The sequence below is a fragment of the Taudactylus pleione genome, unplaced genomic scaffold (genome assembly GCF_031769625.1).
Source record: "Taudactylus pleione unplaced genomic scaffold, aTauple2 ptg002175l, whole genome shotgun sequence".
NCBI lineage: Eukaryota > Metazoa > Chordata > Amphibia > Anura > Myobatrachidae > Taudactylus > Taudactylus pleione.
The window spans coordinates 249,553-266,885 of NW_028286569.1; the positions used below are offsets into that span (position 1 = coordinate 249,553).

At 46.6% G+C, this 17,333-nt stretch overlaps 1 protein-coding gene across 1 annotated transcript in view; it reads right to left on the reverse strand.

The window, feature by feature from the left end:
- Positions 1-17,333, reverse strand: part of NBEAL1 (neurobeachin like 1) — a gene marked incomplete at its 5' end in the record, with an annotated part of 169,294 nt that overhangs the window by 72,153 nt on the left and 79,808 nt on the right. Inside the window, 4 exons of the mRNA XM_088465841.1 lie at positions 1,784-1,908; positions 3,145-3,240; positions 16,221-16,322; positions 17,188-17,321. Of these exons, the coding sequence (XP_088321967.1) occupies positions 1,784-1,908; positions 3,145-3,240; positions 16,221-16,322; positions 17,188-17,321 (457 nt within the window). The remainder of the gene's footprint in view (positions 1-1,783; positions 1,909-3,144; positions 3,241-16,220; positions 16,323-17,187; positions 17,322-17,333) is intronic.

Here is a 17,333-nt window from a genome sequence, read left to right on the forward strand (position 1 = left end):
ACCGAGCAGTAAAGTCGCTCTTTTATCTGTACTGGGGACTTATAGACTGTACCGAGCAGTAAAGTCGCTCTTCTGTCTGTACTGGGGACTTACAGATTGTACCGAGCAGTAAAGTCGCTCTTCTGTCTGTACTGGGGACTTACAGATTGTACCGAGCAGTAAAGTCGCTCTTTTATCTGTACTGGGGACTTATAGACTGTACCGAGCAGTAAAGTCACTCTTTTATCTGTACTGGGGACTTACAGATTGTACCGAGCAGTAAAGTCGCTCTTTTATCTGTACTGGGGACTTACAGATTGTACCGAGCAGTAAAGTCGCCCTTTTATCTGTACTGGGGACTTACAGATTGTACCAAGCAGTAAAGTCGCTCTTCTGCTTGTACTGGGGACTTACAGACTGTACCAAGCAGTAAAGTCGCTCTTCTGTCTGTACTGGGGACAGATTGTACCAAGCAGTAAAGTCGCTCTTCTGTCTGTACTGGGGACAGATTGTACCGAGCAGTAAAGTCGCTCTTCTGTCTGTACTGGGGACTTACAGATTGTACCGAGCAGTAAAGTCGCTCTTCTGTCTGTACTGGGGACAGATTGTACCGAGCAGTAAAGTCGCTCTTCTGTCTGTACTGGGGACTTACAGATTGTACCGAGCAGTAAAGTCGCTCTTCTATCTGGACCGGGGGCTTACAGACTGTACCGAGCAGTAAAGTCGCTCTTCTGTCTGTACTGGGGACAGATTGTACCGAGCAGTAAAGTCGCTCTTCTGTCTGTACTGGGGACAGATTGTACCGAGCAGTAAAGTCGCTCTCCTGTCTGTACTGGGGACAGATTGTACCGAGCAGTAAAGTCGCTCTCCTGTCTGTACTGGGGACTTACAGACTGTACCGAGCAGTAAAGTCGCTCTTCTGTCTGTACTGGGGACTTACAGATTGTACCGAGCAGTAAAGTCGCTCTTCTGTCTGTACTGGGGACAGATTGTACCGAGCAGTAAAGTCGCTCTTCTATCTGGACCGGGGGCTTACAGACTGTACCGAGCAGTAAAGTCGCTCTTCTGTCTGTACTGGGGACTTACAGATTGTACCGAGCAGTAAAGTCGCTCTTCTGTCTGTACTGGGGACTTACAGATTGTACCGAGCAGTAAAGTCGCTCTTCTGTCTGTACTGGGGACAGATTGTACCGAGCAGTAAAGTCGCTCTTCTATCTGGACCGGGGGCTTACAGACTGTACCGAGCAGTAAAGTCGCTCTTCTGTCTGTACTGGGGACAGATTGTACCGAGCAGTAAAGTCGCTCTTCTGTCTGTACTGGGGACAGATTGTACCGAGCAGTAAAGTCGCTCTCCTGTCTGTACTGGGGACTTACAGACTGTACCGAGCAGTAAAGTCGCTCTTCTGTCTGTACTGGGGACTTACAGATTGTACCGAGCAGTAAAGTCGCTCTTCTGTCTGTACTGGGGACAGATTGTACCGAGCAGTAAAGTCGCTCTTCAGTCTGTACTGGGGACAGATTGTACCGAGCAGTAAAGTCGCTCTCCTGTCTGTACTGGGGACAGATTGTACCGAGCAGTAAAGTCACTCTTCTGTCTGTACTGGGGACTTGTTTCCTGCAGCAACTATTGATTATTTCCCCCCATTTACTCATTACCAGAAACTAGACAGAAAAATAACAAAGACTTGTACATTTGGCATAATAACATTACATACTGCATGAGCCACTGGGAGACCTGTGGGACAGCTGTATGACAGTGACATTACTGCAGCTCTAGAACGTGTTGTTAGTAGAAACCACTCACTTTTCCCGGACAGCGGCTGCATTTTTCTCATTCACGACCCCTATCGGCTTGGAGAGGTCCCTGAAGATGGCCGGGTTGTTCAGGTCCAGCTCTTCTGATGTGTAATCTTGCAGCACCCATGGAAACTAACATAAAATCAGAGGCGTGGAGATATTGAGGCACCATCACTGTACATTGGTATCCTGACAGCAGCACCAGGCCGGAAAACCAGTACATAGAGACTAAGGGGCAAGGATTGCAATTGACAAGCTGCACGCAGGCTATAGATATATGATGTATGCACGCAGGCTATAGGTATATGATGTATGCACGCAGGCTATAGATATATAATTTATGCACGCAGGCTATAGATATATGATGTATGCACGCAGGCTATAGATATATGATGTATGCACGAAGGCTATAGATATATGATGTATGTACGCAGGCTATAGATATATGATTTATGCACGCAGGCTATAGATATATGATGTATGCACGCAGGCTATAGATATATGATGTATGCACGCAGGCTATAGATATATGATGTATGCACGCAGGTGGCTTTGCAATGCGATCCTTGCAATAATGCAAATGCAGGAGGTGTATGACACCCCTCTGTATGACACCCCTCTGTATGACAACTCCTGTATGACACCCCTCTGTATGACACCACCTGCTGCATTTGTGATCCCAGCACTGCGACAAAGGTCACAGGCTGGGATCACCTTCGCGCCCATCGGTAGTCGATGGTTGCGAGGGTGGACGGAGCCGGGTGGGCAGCCAGCTGAGTAAGGGCTATTTCACACACGCCGGTTTCACCGGACTGTAGAAATCCAGGCATTTTTTTTTCCATGTGTAAAATGTAATTAAGTATGGTAAGACGGCATGGACACGGCACAGTCGTCGCGTTACAGCCAGGAATAGACACTGAAATGGACGGCTGGCGTCCACGGTTTCAAAGTTATAGATGGGGGAAAAAAAACACGGCAAAACCATCACACACGGTACAAAACCGTTGTGTGTGAAAGGAAAAAACCTCAAGAAAAAAACGTCCGGTCTTCTGCTGTCCACTGAAAACCGGCATGTGTGAATTAGCCCTAAGCCTCAGCTTACTCAGTCTGGCCGGCTTGCGAGCGCAGAGCACTGCGTACATCCACGCAGTCTCTGGGCTGGCCACTCCCGGTAACGCCCCTACACCGCCCCTTATGTGCCCTGCAGAGACATTCAAGGGCTTGTGTGCGATAAAGCAAAACCCATTCTGCACACTCGCAGAATGGGTCCTGGGCACGCGCAGATTCCCGATAATCGGCAGTGCACGCTAAATCAAGCCCTAATTCATAACAGTTACAATATGCCATTTGTTCACGTTAAGTACTTACAACTGGATACTGTGCGAGATCGTTGTATGTTCTCCCGGCTATGGTGTTCAGCTGAATGAGGTAGTCAAAGTTTGAAATCTCTCTATTCACCCATTTCTACATAAAGAGAATAAATGCAACAATTACAAAATGAAGAAAAAAAATTATTTCATGACTTTTCTATCTCGTCCAACCAAAAAATACTCCACAAATAATGGAGGAAAGTTTCATGACATAAAAGACAAAACAAGAGATATTGTAAGAACTTATCTTTGTTATCTCTGTTTCTACGAAGTCCTTAGGGTCCATAGGGATACCTTGGGGTATAGGCTTGGCTTGGCTCAGTCATGGGCACCACACAGTTAAACTCTTCATCCCAGGATGCACCGGGCCCCCTCCTATACCCCGCCCCCAGGCCAAGGCACCTCAGTTTTAGTATCAAGCCATAGGCCAGAGGAAGAGAAAAAGGAAGAAGAAAGTCTGGAACACACAAGATTCACATTCTCACAGAGAAGGAGACAGAAACTGGTGACCAGAACAACACCCTACGGAAGCACAGGGCGTCAGGACGGGCGCCCTGTGGACCCTAATGACTTTGTAGAAACAGAGTTAACAAAGGTAAATTCTTACCATATCTCTTGTTTTCTACTCCACGGTCCTTAGGGATCCACAGGGATACCTTGGGGATGTCCCAAAGCAGTATCCTTCAAGGGAGGGGACGCTCCTGTGCAGAGAGGAGAACCCACCGCCCGAAGGAAGCATCCTGAGAAGCAAAAGTATCAAATGCGTAATGCCTGACAAAAGTATGGACAGAGGACTATGTAGCCGCCTTCCAAAGCTGAACAGCCGAGGCGCCAATGGCGAGCTGCCCACGAAGGACCCACAGACCTCGTAGAATGAGCCTTCACAGAGGGTGGCACTGGAAGACCCTCATGAAATTAAGCCTCAGAGATAGCCATGCAAATCCAGCGTGCCAAAGTCTGCTTATTGGCAGGCCAACCCCTCTTATGAAAACCATACAGGTCAAACAAAGAGTCCGATTTCCTCAAAGAACTGGTACGGTCCACGTAAATCCGCAGAGGCTGTACCACATCCAAAGAAGCCTCACCAGCCGAGAGATCAGATGGATTAAAGGCTGGGACCACAATTTCTTCGTTAATGTGGAAACTAGACACCACCTCAGGAAGGAAATCAGGGCGGGTACAAAGTACCGCCCTGTCCGAATTAAAAATCAGAAAGGGGGGACGACAGGAGAGAGCTCCCAAATCAGACACCCTTCTAGCTGAAGCAATAGCCAGAAAGAACACTGTCTTTGTCGTAAGCCATTTCAACTCCACAGAACCTAAAGGTTCAAATGGAGGACCCTGGAGCGCCCTCAGGACCACAGCCAAATCCCACAGAGCCACCAGAGGGACAAAAGGAGGCTGGATGCGAAGGACACCCTGCAGAAAAGTGCGGATATCAGACAGCGTAGCAATCCTATGTTGAAACCAAACTGACAGCGCAGAAACATGCATCTTCAGTGAAGCGAGGCGTAGACCTGGATCCAAGCCCGCCTGAAGGAATGCCAACACTCTGGATATCCGAGACTCCGGAGGATCATACCCTCTAGGGCGCACCACTCAAAATAAGTATGCAACACCCTGTGGTAAATTCTAGCTGAAGCAGGTTTTACGAGCTCGTAGCATGGTATTCACCACCGCTCTGGAGAAACTCTTAGACCTCAAGAGGGAAGTCTCAAGAGCCATGCCATCAAAGACAGACGACTCAGGTCCAGATAGAGGCAAGGACCCTGAGACAACAGGTCCGGACGTTGAGGTAACAGCAATGGAGTGTCGATGGACAGACACTGAAGATCCGAGTACCAATTCCGTCTGGGCCACGCAGGAGCCACCAGCAAGATCTTGCCTCCTTCCTGCCTGAAGTTTCCAATTAAATGAGACAGAAGGGAGAACGGAGGAAACAAGTACGTGAATTGGAAGTTCCACTGTACCGACATAGCGTCCACCAGGAGAGCCCCTGCGTCTCTTGTTCAAGATCCGTATGCCCACAGTTGCGGTTGTGTCTGGAGGCCATGAGGTCTATTTGGGGATACCACACTTGTCCACCAGGAGCTGGAACACCTCCTGGTGAAGAGATCATTCCCCCGGGTGTACATCGTGGTGGCTGAGGAAGTCCACTTCCCAGTTGAGCACTCCCGGGATGAACACGGTCGAAATGGCTGGGAGATCGCGTTCTGCCCAAGTCAGAATGTCTGCATGGGTTTTCCCTGCAGGAAAAGTCCTGCTTGTTGCAGCACTCTGAACACTGCCCGAAGCTCCAATATATTGATCGGCAGGACCGATTCCTCTGACGTCCACTGGCCCTGGAAGACGTGTGGGCTCATCACAGCGCCCCAGCCCTGAAGGCAGGCATCCTTTGTTAGAAGGACCCAATCCGAAATCCAAAACGGACGTCCTCCAGCTGAGATGGGACTTCTGTAACCACCAGGTCAGGGACAGGCGCACCTCCGGAGTGAGCCTGATCATCTGCGTCTTTGACGGGGAATTCTGCCCCATCTGGAGAGGATCAACATCTGCAGAGGCCTGGAATGGAACTGGGCATACTCCACCAGGTCGAACGTTGACACCATGGAACCCAGTAACCTCATTGCCAAGAGAAGAGACCCTCGGCGATTCTTTAGTACATTGCGTATCCTAGACTACAACAGGGCTTTCTTTTCTTCCGTCAAGAAGGTCCTCTGCTGCTGAAAGTCCAACAATGCTCCGAGATGGACCATCCTCTGAGAAGGAATTAGAGAGGAATTTTTCCAGTTCACTAGCCAGCCGTGAGCCTGCAATACAGATATTGTCAGTTGCAGATGGTTGCAAAGGACCTGTGGCAACCCTGCCAAAAACAGAAGGTCATTCAAGTAAGGTAACAGGCGAACCCCCTACAACCGCAGGTGTGCACCCGAGGGGCCGTGGAAAGGCCAAACGGTAGAGCCTGAAACTGGTAATGGTGGTTTGACACTGCAAATCTGAGGTAACGCTAATGCGCCTTGGCAATGGGGATATGCAGGTAAGCATCCTGAATATCCATGGACACCATAAAATGCCCAGGCTGCATAGCTAACACAATAGAACGCAGAGTCTCCATTAGGAACCGAGGGACGCTTGAAAACTTGTTAAGGGACTTGAGGTTGAGGATAGGTCGGAATGATCCATTTGGTTTTTGGTGGACCAGAAAGAGGTTGGAGTAATATCCCATCCCCCTTACGGTAAACGGAACAGGCTCTATAACTTCCATCTGGAGCATAGAGCGCACCACCTCCTGGATCGCTAGAGCCTTCGTTGGATCTTAAGGAAGGCCTGCTGCAAAGAACTGATGAGGAGGCCTTCTGCGGAAGGAGAGGGCATATCCCTGAGATACCACTTCCCTTACCCAAATGTCTGTGGTGGTCTGGTACCAACACTGGGCGTAACGCAGAAGTCGGCCTCCCACCTTGAGGTCCCGCAAGGGGAGGCCCAGCCCGTCAGGCTGAGGGATTGTCTTCCGGCTTGGCGGCCGGACGTCTGGTACTCCAAGCTTGTTTCTTGGGCTTAGCGGTCTTTTCGGGACCTGAAGGTCTCGGAAAGGACTGCAACTTAGGTTTCCCAGGAGGGCGATAGGGCCGAAAAGACGGATTTTTAGATCCAGACGGAGTCGGAGCTGAAGGTAGACACGCAGATTTGGCAGCCGCCAGCGTGTCCACTATCTTGTCCAAAGCTGGTCCGAACAGGACCTGCCCATTATAAGGTAAGCATTCCAAGCCCTTCTTGGATTCAGCGTCAGCCCTCCAAGAACGTAACCACAAGGAGCGTCGGGCGGCCACGGAAATCCTACAGGTAAGAAGGCTCAAATCCAAGGCCGCTTCATTAATATACGTAGCGGAATCCTGGATGTTACCTACTAACACAACCTGTTCACTGGTACCCTCCAAAGCAAACGATGCTGACAATGCATCCGCCCATCCTTCCATAGCCTGGGCCACCCAGCAGACTGCCATAGCTGGTCTAGATGCTCCTCCAGCGAGGGAATACATAGACTTAAGGCACACCTCCACCTTACGGTCTGTAGGATCCGTCAGAGAAGACATGGATGGCATCGGTAAAGTCGCACTCTTTACTAAGCGCGTCACATGAGAGTCCACCTGAGGCGGAGACTCCCATTTAGTGAAATAATCTTCCGCAAAGGGGTATGCCGGGCCAGACTGGAGACTGTGCTGAGTAATGTGATATGTGACACCTGTATATCTGTGTGCTCCTGAGTCTGTATATATGGAGACTGTGCTGAGTAATGTGATATGTGACCCTGTATATCTGTGTGCTCCTGAGTCTGTATATGGGAGACTGTGCTGTGTAATGTGACACCTGTATATCTGTGTGCTCCTGAGTCTGTATATAGGAGACTGCGCTGAGTAATGTGATATGTGACACCTGTATATCTGTGTGCTCCTGAGTCTGTATATGGGAGACTGCGCTGTGTAATGTGATATGTGACACCTGTATATCTGTGTGCTCCTGAGTGTGTATATGGGAGACTGCGCTGAGTAATGTGATATGTGACACCTGTATATATGTGTGCTCCTGAGTCTGTATATGGGAGACTGCGCTGAGTAATGTGATATGTGACACCTGTATATCTGTGTGCTCCTGAGTCTGTATATAGGAGACTGCGCTGAGTAATGTGACACCTGTATATCTGTGTGCTCCTGAGTCTGTATATAGGAGACTGCGCTGAGTAATGTGATATGTGACACCTGTATATCTGTGTGCTCCTGAGTCTGTATATGGGAGACTGCGCTGAGTAATGTGACACCTGTATATCTGTGTGCTCCTGAGTCTGTATATAGGAGACTGCGCTGAGTAATGTGATATGTGACACCTGTATATCTGTGTGCTCCTGAGTCTGTATATAGGAGACTGCGCTGAGTAATGTGATATGTGACACCTGTATATCTGTGTGCTCCTGAGTCTGTATATGGGAGACTGCGCTGAGTAATGTGACACCTGTATATCTGTGTGCTCCTGAGTCTGTATATAGGAGACTGCGCTGAGTAATGTGATATGTGACACCTGTATATCTGTGTGCTCCTGAGTCTGTATATGGGAGACTGCGCTGAGTAATGTGATATGTGACACCTGTATATCTGTGTGCTCCTGAGTCTGTATATGGGAGACTGTGCTGAGTAATGTGATATGTGACACCTGTATATCTGTGTGCTCCTGAGACTGTATATGGGAGACTGCGCTGAGTAATGTGATATGTGACACCTGTATATCTGTGTGCTCCTGAGTCTGTATATGGGAGACTGCGCTGAGTAATGTGACACCTGTATATCTGTGTGCTCCTGAGTCTGTATATGGGAGACTGCGCTGAGTAATGTGATATGTGACACCTGTATATCTGTGTGCTCCTGAGTCTGTATATAGGAGACTGCGCTGAGTAATGTGATATGTGACACCTGTATATCTGTGTGCTCCTGAGTCTGTATATAGGAGACTGTGCTGAGTAATGTGATATGTGACACCTGTATATCTGTGTGCTCCTGAGTCTGTATATGGGAGACTGTGCTGAGTAATGTGATATGTGACACCTGTATATCTGTGTGCTCCTGAGTCTGTATATGGGAGACTGCGCTGAGTAATGTGATATGTGACACCTGTATATCTGTGTGCTCCTGAGTCTGCATATGGGAGACTGCGCTGAGTAATGTGATATGTGACACCTGTATATCTGTGTGCTCCTGAGACTGTATATGGGAGACTGCGCTGAGTAATATGATATGTGACACCTGTATATCTGTGTGCTCCTGAGACTGTATATGGGAGACTGCGCTGAGTAATGTGATATGTGACACCTGTATATCTGTGTGCTCCTGAGTCTGTATATGGGAGACTGTGCTGAGTAATGTGACACCTGTATATCTGTGTGCTCCTGAGTCTGTATATGGGAGACTGCGCTGAGTAATGTGACACCTGTATATCTGTGTGCTCCTGAGTCTGTATATGGGAGACTGCGCTGAGTAATGTGATATGTGACACCTGTATATCTGTGTGCTCCTGAGTCTGTATATAGGAGACTGCGCTGAGTAATGTGATATGTGACACCTGTATATCTGTGTGCTCCTGAGTCTGTATATAGGAGACTGTGCTGAGTAATGTGATATGTGACACCTGTATATCTGTGTGCTCCTGAGTCTGTATATGGGAGACTGCGCTGAGTAATATGATATGTGACACCTGTATATCTGTGTGCTCCTGAGTCTGTATATGGGAGACTGTGCTGAGTAATGTGATATATGACACCTGTATATCTGTGTGCTCCTGAGTCTGTATATGGGAGACTGCGCTGAGTAATGTGATATGTGACACCTGTATATCTGTGTGCTCCTGAGTCTGCATATGGGAGACTGCGCTGAGTAATGTGATATGTGACACCTGTATATCTGTGTGCTCCTGAGTCCGTATATATGGGAGACTGCGCTGAGTAATGTGATATGTGACACCTGTATATCTGTGTGCTCCTGAGTCTGTATATGGGAGGCTGCGCTGAGTAATGTGATATGTGACACCTGTATATCTGTGTGCTCCTGAGTCTGTATATGGGAGACTGCGCTGAGTAATGTGATATGTGACACCTGTATATCTGTGTGCTCCTGAGTCTGTATATAGGAGACTGCGCTGAGTAATGTGATATGTGACACCTGTATATCTGTGTGTTCCTGAGTCTGTATATAGGAGACTGCGCTGAGTAATGTGATATGTGACACCTGTATATCTGTGTGCTCCTGAGTCTGTATATAGGAGACTGTGCTGAGTAATGTGATGTGTGACACCTGTATATCTGTGTGCTCCTGAGACTGTATATGGAGACTGTGCTGAGTAATGTGATATGTGACACCTGTATATCTGTGTGCTCCTGAGTCTGTATATGGGAGACTGCGCTGAGTAGTGTGACACCTGTATATCTGTGTGCTCCTGAGACTGTATATGGGAGACTGCGCTGAGTAATGTGATATGTGACACCTGTATATCTGTGTGCTCCTGAGTCTGTATATGGGAGACTGCGCTGAGTAGTGTGATATGTGACACCTGTATATCTGTGTGCTCCTGAGTCTGTATATAGGAGACTGCGCTGAGTAATGTGATATGTGACACCTGTATATCTGTGTGCTCCTGAGTCTGTATATAGGAGACTGTGCTGAGTAATGTGATATGTGACACCTGTATATCTGTGTGCTCCTGAGTCTGTATATGGGAGACTGCGATGAGTAATGTGACATGTGACACCTGTATATCTGTGTGCTCCTGAGTCTGTATATGGGTGACTGCGATGAGTAATGTGATATGTGACACCTGTATATCTGTGTGCTCCTGAGTCTGTATATGGGAGGCTGCGCTGAGTAATGTGATATGTGACACCTGTATATCTGTGTGCTCCTGAGTCTGTATATGGGAGACTGTGCTGAGTAATGTGATATGTGACACCTGTATATCTGTGTGCTCCTGAGTCTGTATATGGGAGGCTGCGCTGAGTAATGTGATATGTGACACCTGTATATCTGTGTGCTCCTGAGTCTGTATATGGGAGACTGCGCTGAGTAATGTGATATGTGACACCTGTATATCTGTGTGCTCCTGAGTCTGTATATAGGAGACTGCGCTGAGTAATGTGATATGTGACACCTGTATATCTGTGTGCTCCTGAGTCTGTATATAGGAGACTGTGCTGAGTAATGTGATGTGTGACACCTGTATATCTGTGTGCTCCTGAGACTGTATATGGAGACTGTGCTGAGTAATGTGATATGTGACAACTGTATATCTGTGTGCTCCTGAGTCTGTATATAGGAGACTGCGCTGAGTAATGTGATATGTGACACCTGTATATCTGTGTGCTCCTGAGTCTGTATATAGGAGACTGCGCTGAGTAATGTGATATGTGACACCTGTATATCTGTGTGCTCCTGAGTCTGTATATGGGAGGCTGCGCTGAGTAATGTGATATGTGACACCTGTATATCTGTGTGCTCCTGAGTCTGTATATAGGAGACTGCGCTGAGTAATGTGATATGTGACACCTGTATATCTGTGTGCTCCTGAGTCTGTATATGGGAGACTGCGCTGAGTAATGTGATACCTGTATATCTGTGTGCTCCTGAGTCTGTATATAGGAGACTGCGCTGAGTAATGTGATATGTGACACCTGTATATCTGTGTGCTCCTGAGTCTGTATATAGGAGACTGCGCTGAGTAATGTGACACCTGTATATCTGTGTGCTCCTGAGTCTGTATATGGGAGACTGCGCTGAGTAATGTGACATGTGACACCTGTATATCTGTGTGCTCCTGAGTCTGTATATAGGAGACTGCGCTGAGTAATCTGATATGTGACACCTGTATATCTGTGTGCTCCTGAGTCTGTATATGGGAGACTGCGCTGAGTAATGTGATATGTGACACCTGTATATCTGTGTGCTCCTGAGTCTGTATATAGGAGACTGCGCTGAGTAATGTGACACCTGTATATCTGTGTGCTCCTGAGTCTGTATATGGGAGACTGCGCTGAGTAATGTGACATGTGACACCTGTATATCTGTGTGCTCCTGAGTCTGTATATAGGAGACTGCGCTGAGTAATGTGATATGTGACACCTGTATATCTGTGTGTTCCTGAGTCTGTATATGGGTGACTGCGATGAGTAATGTGATATGTGACACCTGTATATCTGTGTGCTCCTGAGTCTGTATATGGGAGACTGCGATGAGTAATGTGATATGTGACACCTGTATATCTGTGTGCTCCTGTGTCTGTATATGGAGACTGTGCTGAGTAATGTGATATATGACACCTGTATATCTGTGTGCTCCTGAGTCTGTATATGGGTGACTGCGATGAGTAATGTGATATGTGACACCTGTATATCTGTGTGCTCCTGAGTCTGTATATGGGTGACTGCGATGAGTAATGTGATATGTGACACCTGTATATCTGTGTGCTCCTGAGTCTGTATATGGGAGACTGCGCTGAGTAATGTGACATGTGACACCTGTATATCTGTGTGCTCCTGAGTCTGTATATAGGAGACTGTGCTGAGTAATGTGATGTGTGACACCTGTATATCTGTGTGCTCCTGAGACTGTATATGGAGACTGTGCTGAGTAATGTGATATGTGACAACTGTATATCTGTGTGCTCCTGAGTCTGTATATAGGAGACTGCGCTGAGTAATGTGATATGTGACACCTGTATATCTGTGTGCTCCTGAGTCTGTATATAGGAGACTGCGCTGAGTAATGTGATATGTGACACCTGTATATCTGTGTGCTCCTGAGTCTGTATATGGGAGACTGCGCTGAGTAATGTGATACCTGTATATCTGTGTGCTCCTGAGTCTGTATATAGGAGACTGCGCTGAGTAATGTGACATGTGACACCTGTATATCTGTGTGCTCCTGAGTCTGTATATAGGAGACTGCGCTGAGTAATGTGACACCTGTATATCTGTGTGCTCCTGAGTCTGTATATGGGAGACTGCGCTGAGTAATGTGACATGTGACACCTGTATATCTGTGTGCTCCTGAGTCTGTATATAGGAGACTGCGCTGAGTAATGTGATATGTGACACCTGTATATCTGTGTGCTCCTGAGTCTGTATATGGGAGACTGCGATGAGTAATGTGATATGTGACACCTGTATATCTGTGTGCTCCTGTGTCTGTATATGGAGACTGTGCTGAGTAATGTGATATATGACACCTGTATATCTGTGTGCTCCTGAGTCTGTATATAGGAGACTGCGCTGAGTGATGTGATATGTGACACCTGTATATCTGTGTGCTCCTGTGTCTGTATATGGAGACTGTGCTGAGTAATGTGATATGTGACACCTGTATATCTGTGTGCTCCTGAGTCTGTATATAGGAGACTGCGCTGAGTAATGTGACACCTGTATATCTGTGTGCTCCTGAGTCTGTATATGGGAGACTGCGCTGAGTAATGTGACATGTGACACCTGTATATCTGTGTGCTCCTGAGTCTGTATATAGGAGACTGCGCTGAGTAATGTGATATGTGACACCTGTATATCTGTGTGTTCCTGAGTCTGTATATGGGTGACTGCGATGAGTAATGTGATATGTGACACCTGTATATCTGTGTGCTCCTGAGTCTGTATATGGGAGACTGCGATGAGTAATGTGATATGTGACACCTGTATATCTGTGTGCTCCTGTGTCTGTATATGGAGACTGTGCTGAGTAATGTGATATATGACACCTGTATATCTGTGTGCTCCTGAGTCTGTATATGGGTGACTGCGATGAGTAATGTGATATGTGACACCTGTATATCTGTGTGCTCCTGAGTCTGTATATGGGTGACTGCGATGAGTAATGTGATATGTGACACCTGTATATCTGTGTGCTCCTGAGTCTGTATATGGGAGACTGCGCTGAGTAATGTGACATGTGACACCTGTATATCTGTGTGCTCCTGAGTCTGTATATAGGAGACTGTGCTGAGTAATGTGATGTGTGACACCTGTATATCTGTGTGCTCCTGAGACTGTATATGGAGACTGTGCTGAGTAATGTGATATGTGACAACTGTATATCTGTGTGCTCCTGAGTCTGTATATAGGAGACTGCGCTGAGTAATGTGATATGTGACACCTGTATATCTGTGTGCTCCTGAGTCTGTATATAGGAGACTGCGCTGAGTAATGTGATATGTGACACCTGTATATCTGTGTGCTCCTGAGTCTGTATATGGGAGACTGCGCTGAGTAATGTGATACCTGTATATCTGTGTGCTCCTGAGTCTGTATATAGGAGACTGCGCTGAGTAATGTGACATGTGACACCTGTATATCTGTGTGCTCCTGAGTCTGTATATAGGAGACTGCGCTGAGTAATGTGACACCTGTATATCTGTGTGCTCCTGAGTCTGTATATGGGAGACTGCGCTGAGTAATGTGACATGTGACACCTGTATATCTGTGTGCTCCTGAGTCTGTATATAGGAGACTGCGCTGAGTAATGTGATATGTGACACCTGTATATCTGTGTGCTCCTGAGTCTGTATATGGGAGACTGCGATGAGTAATGTGATATGTGACACCTGTATATCTGTGTGCTCCTGTGTCTGTATATGGAGACTGTGCTGAGTAATGTGATATATGACACCTGTATATCTGTGTGCTCCTGAGTCTGTATATAGGAGACTGCGCTGAGTGATGTGATATGTGACACCTGTATATCTGTGTGCTCCTGTGTCTGTATATGGAGACTGTGCTGAGTAATGTGATATGTGACACCTGTATATCTGTGTGCTCCTGAGTCTGTATATGGGAGACTGCGCTGAGTGATGTGATATGTGACACCTGTATATCTGTGTGCTCCTGAGTCTGTATATAGGAGACTGCGATGAGTAATGTGATATGTGACACCTGTATATCTGTGTGCTCCTGAGTCTGTATATAGGAGACTGCGATGAGTAATGTGATATGTGACACCTGTATATCTGTGTGCTCCTGAGTCTGTATATGGGTGACTGCGATGAGTAATGTGACACCTGTATATCTGTGTGCTCCTGTGTCTGTATATGGAGACTGTGCTGAGTAATGTGATATATGACACCTGTATATCTGTGTGCTCCTGAGTCTGTATATAGGAGACTGCGCTGAGTGATGTGATATGTGACACCTGTATATCTGTGTGCTCCTGTGTCTGTATATGGAGACTGTGCTGAGTAATGTGATATGTGACACCTGTATATCTGTGTGCTCCTGAGTCTGTATATGGGAGACTGCGCTGAGTGATGTGATATGTGACACCTGTATATCTGTGTGCTCCTGTGTCTGTATATGGAGACTGTGCTGAGTAATGTGATATGTGACACCTGTATATCTGTGTGCTCCTGAGTCTGTATATGGGAGACTGTGCTGAGTAATGTGATATGTGACACCTGTATATCTGTGTGCTCCTGAGTCTGTATATGGGTGACTGCGATGAGTAATGTGATATGTGACACCTGTATATCTGTGTGCTCCTGAGTCTGTATATAGGAGACTGCGATGAGTAATGTGATAGGTGACACATGTATATCTGTGTGCTCCTGAGTCTGTATATGGGTGACTGCGATGAGTAATGTGACACCTGTATATCTGTGTGCTCCTGAGTCTGTATATAGGAGACTGCGATGAGTAATGTGATATGTGACACCTGTATATCTGTGTGCTCCTGAGTCTGTATATAGGAGACTGCGATGAGTAATGTGATATGTGACACCTGTATATCTGTGTGCTCCTGAGTCTGTATATGGGTGACTGCGATGAGTAATGTGACATTACTGCTTGCGACTGAGTCTGTATATGAAGCACAACGGAACTTGGAATTGTAGCACTTTGTATACAGATTCAGAGACTCAGTCACACACAGATATACAGGTGTCACATGTCACATCAATCAGCACAGTCTCCTGGTGCATCCTAGTCGCATCGCATTGCAACTTAACGCCCCCATACATCAGCAATTGATTGCAACAATCATGCAATTTGCAATTGATTGTGTATAAAAATCTTTCCCTTTTTCAATCAATTGCTGATGTATGGGGGCCTTTAGATGCATTTTTGGCAAAAGAAGATGCAAAAGAAACGCCCGCCACTAGCAGAGCCTCAAGGGACCTGGGGTGCTGAGGGGGCTTTTTATCAAGACTGCAGCAAAGATGTGTAAGGACAGATTTACTTTTGTAGCTCATTTAAAATAATTAACTTGGAAAGATTAGTGCTTAAAAAAAAAAAAAAGGCTCAAATCTTCCGCCCATAGTGTGACTTGGGTTACTCTAAACGCCCACACCATACGAATGCCCACACCACCATTACTGTAAATGCCCACACCATGTGAATGCCCACACCACCGTTACTGTAAATGCCCACACCATGTGAATGCCCACCCCACCCTCACTCTAAACGTTTACCCAGGTTCAGGGACTATGGAACCATTTCCCAACTACTAACCATCCTACTGTCAGCGTATAACCCTACTTATAGGATGGACACATGGCGCCACTCACCTGTGTGAGACCCGATGCTTTCAGCAGCTCCTGGGGTGAGCGGGTCCCATATAAATTGGGAAGACGCAGTGACAGAATGCGGCTGTAAACTTTGTTCCTGACCTGAAGGAGAAGAGAAGCATCAGACTGTACATCTGTATCTAGGAGAGGCGGCTGGGAATTAAGTTCTTTGCTATTACCATGCTGGTCTATTACAATAACAGGGACATTAGTGATTAGTGACAATGAGAGGGAAACACTCAGTGTAATTACACATACAGCAATGCAGGACTCTCTCACCTCTTTGTTATTACCATGCTGGTCTATTACAATAACAGGGACATTAGTGATTAGTGACAATGAGAGGGATACACTCAGTGTAATTACATATACAGCAATGCAGGACTCTCTCACCTCTTTGTTATTACCATGCTGGTCTACTACAATAACAGGGACATTAGTGATTAGTGACAATGAGAGGGATACACTCCGTGTAATTACATATACAGCAATGCAGGACTCTCTCACCTCTTTGTTATTACCATGCTGGTCTACTACAATAACAGGGACATTAGTGATTAGTGACAATGAGAAGGGATACACTCAGTGTAATTACACATACAGCAATGCAGGACTCTCTCACCTCTTTGTTATTACCATGCTGGTCTACTACAATAACAGGGACATTAGTGATTAGTGACAATGAGAGGGATACACTCAGTGTAATTACATATACAGCAATGCAGGACTCTCACTCACCTCTTTGTTATTACCATGCTGGTCTATTACAATAACAGGGACATTAGTGATTAGTGACAATGAGAGGGGATACACTCAGTGTAATTACACATACAGCAATGCAGGACTCTCTCACCTCTTTGTTATTACCATGCTGGTCTATTACAATAACAGGAACATTAGTGATTAGTGACAATGAGAGGGATACACTCAGTGTAATTACACATACAGCAATGCAGGACTCTCTCACCTCTTTGTTAAAATTCAGGAAGTAATTGGTTTGGTCAATGAGGAATATTTCCAGGGCCGATCTTCGCAGGTTGTAGCGGCGTAAATGAATCTCCCGCACTTGGGACAGCAGCCACTTGAAGTCATAGCCCAGACCTACAGGAAGAT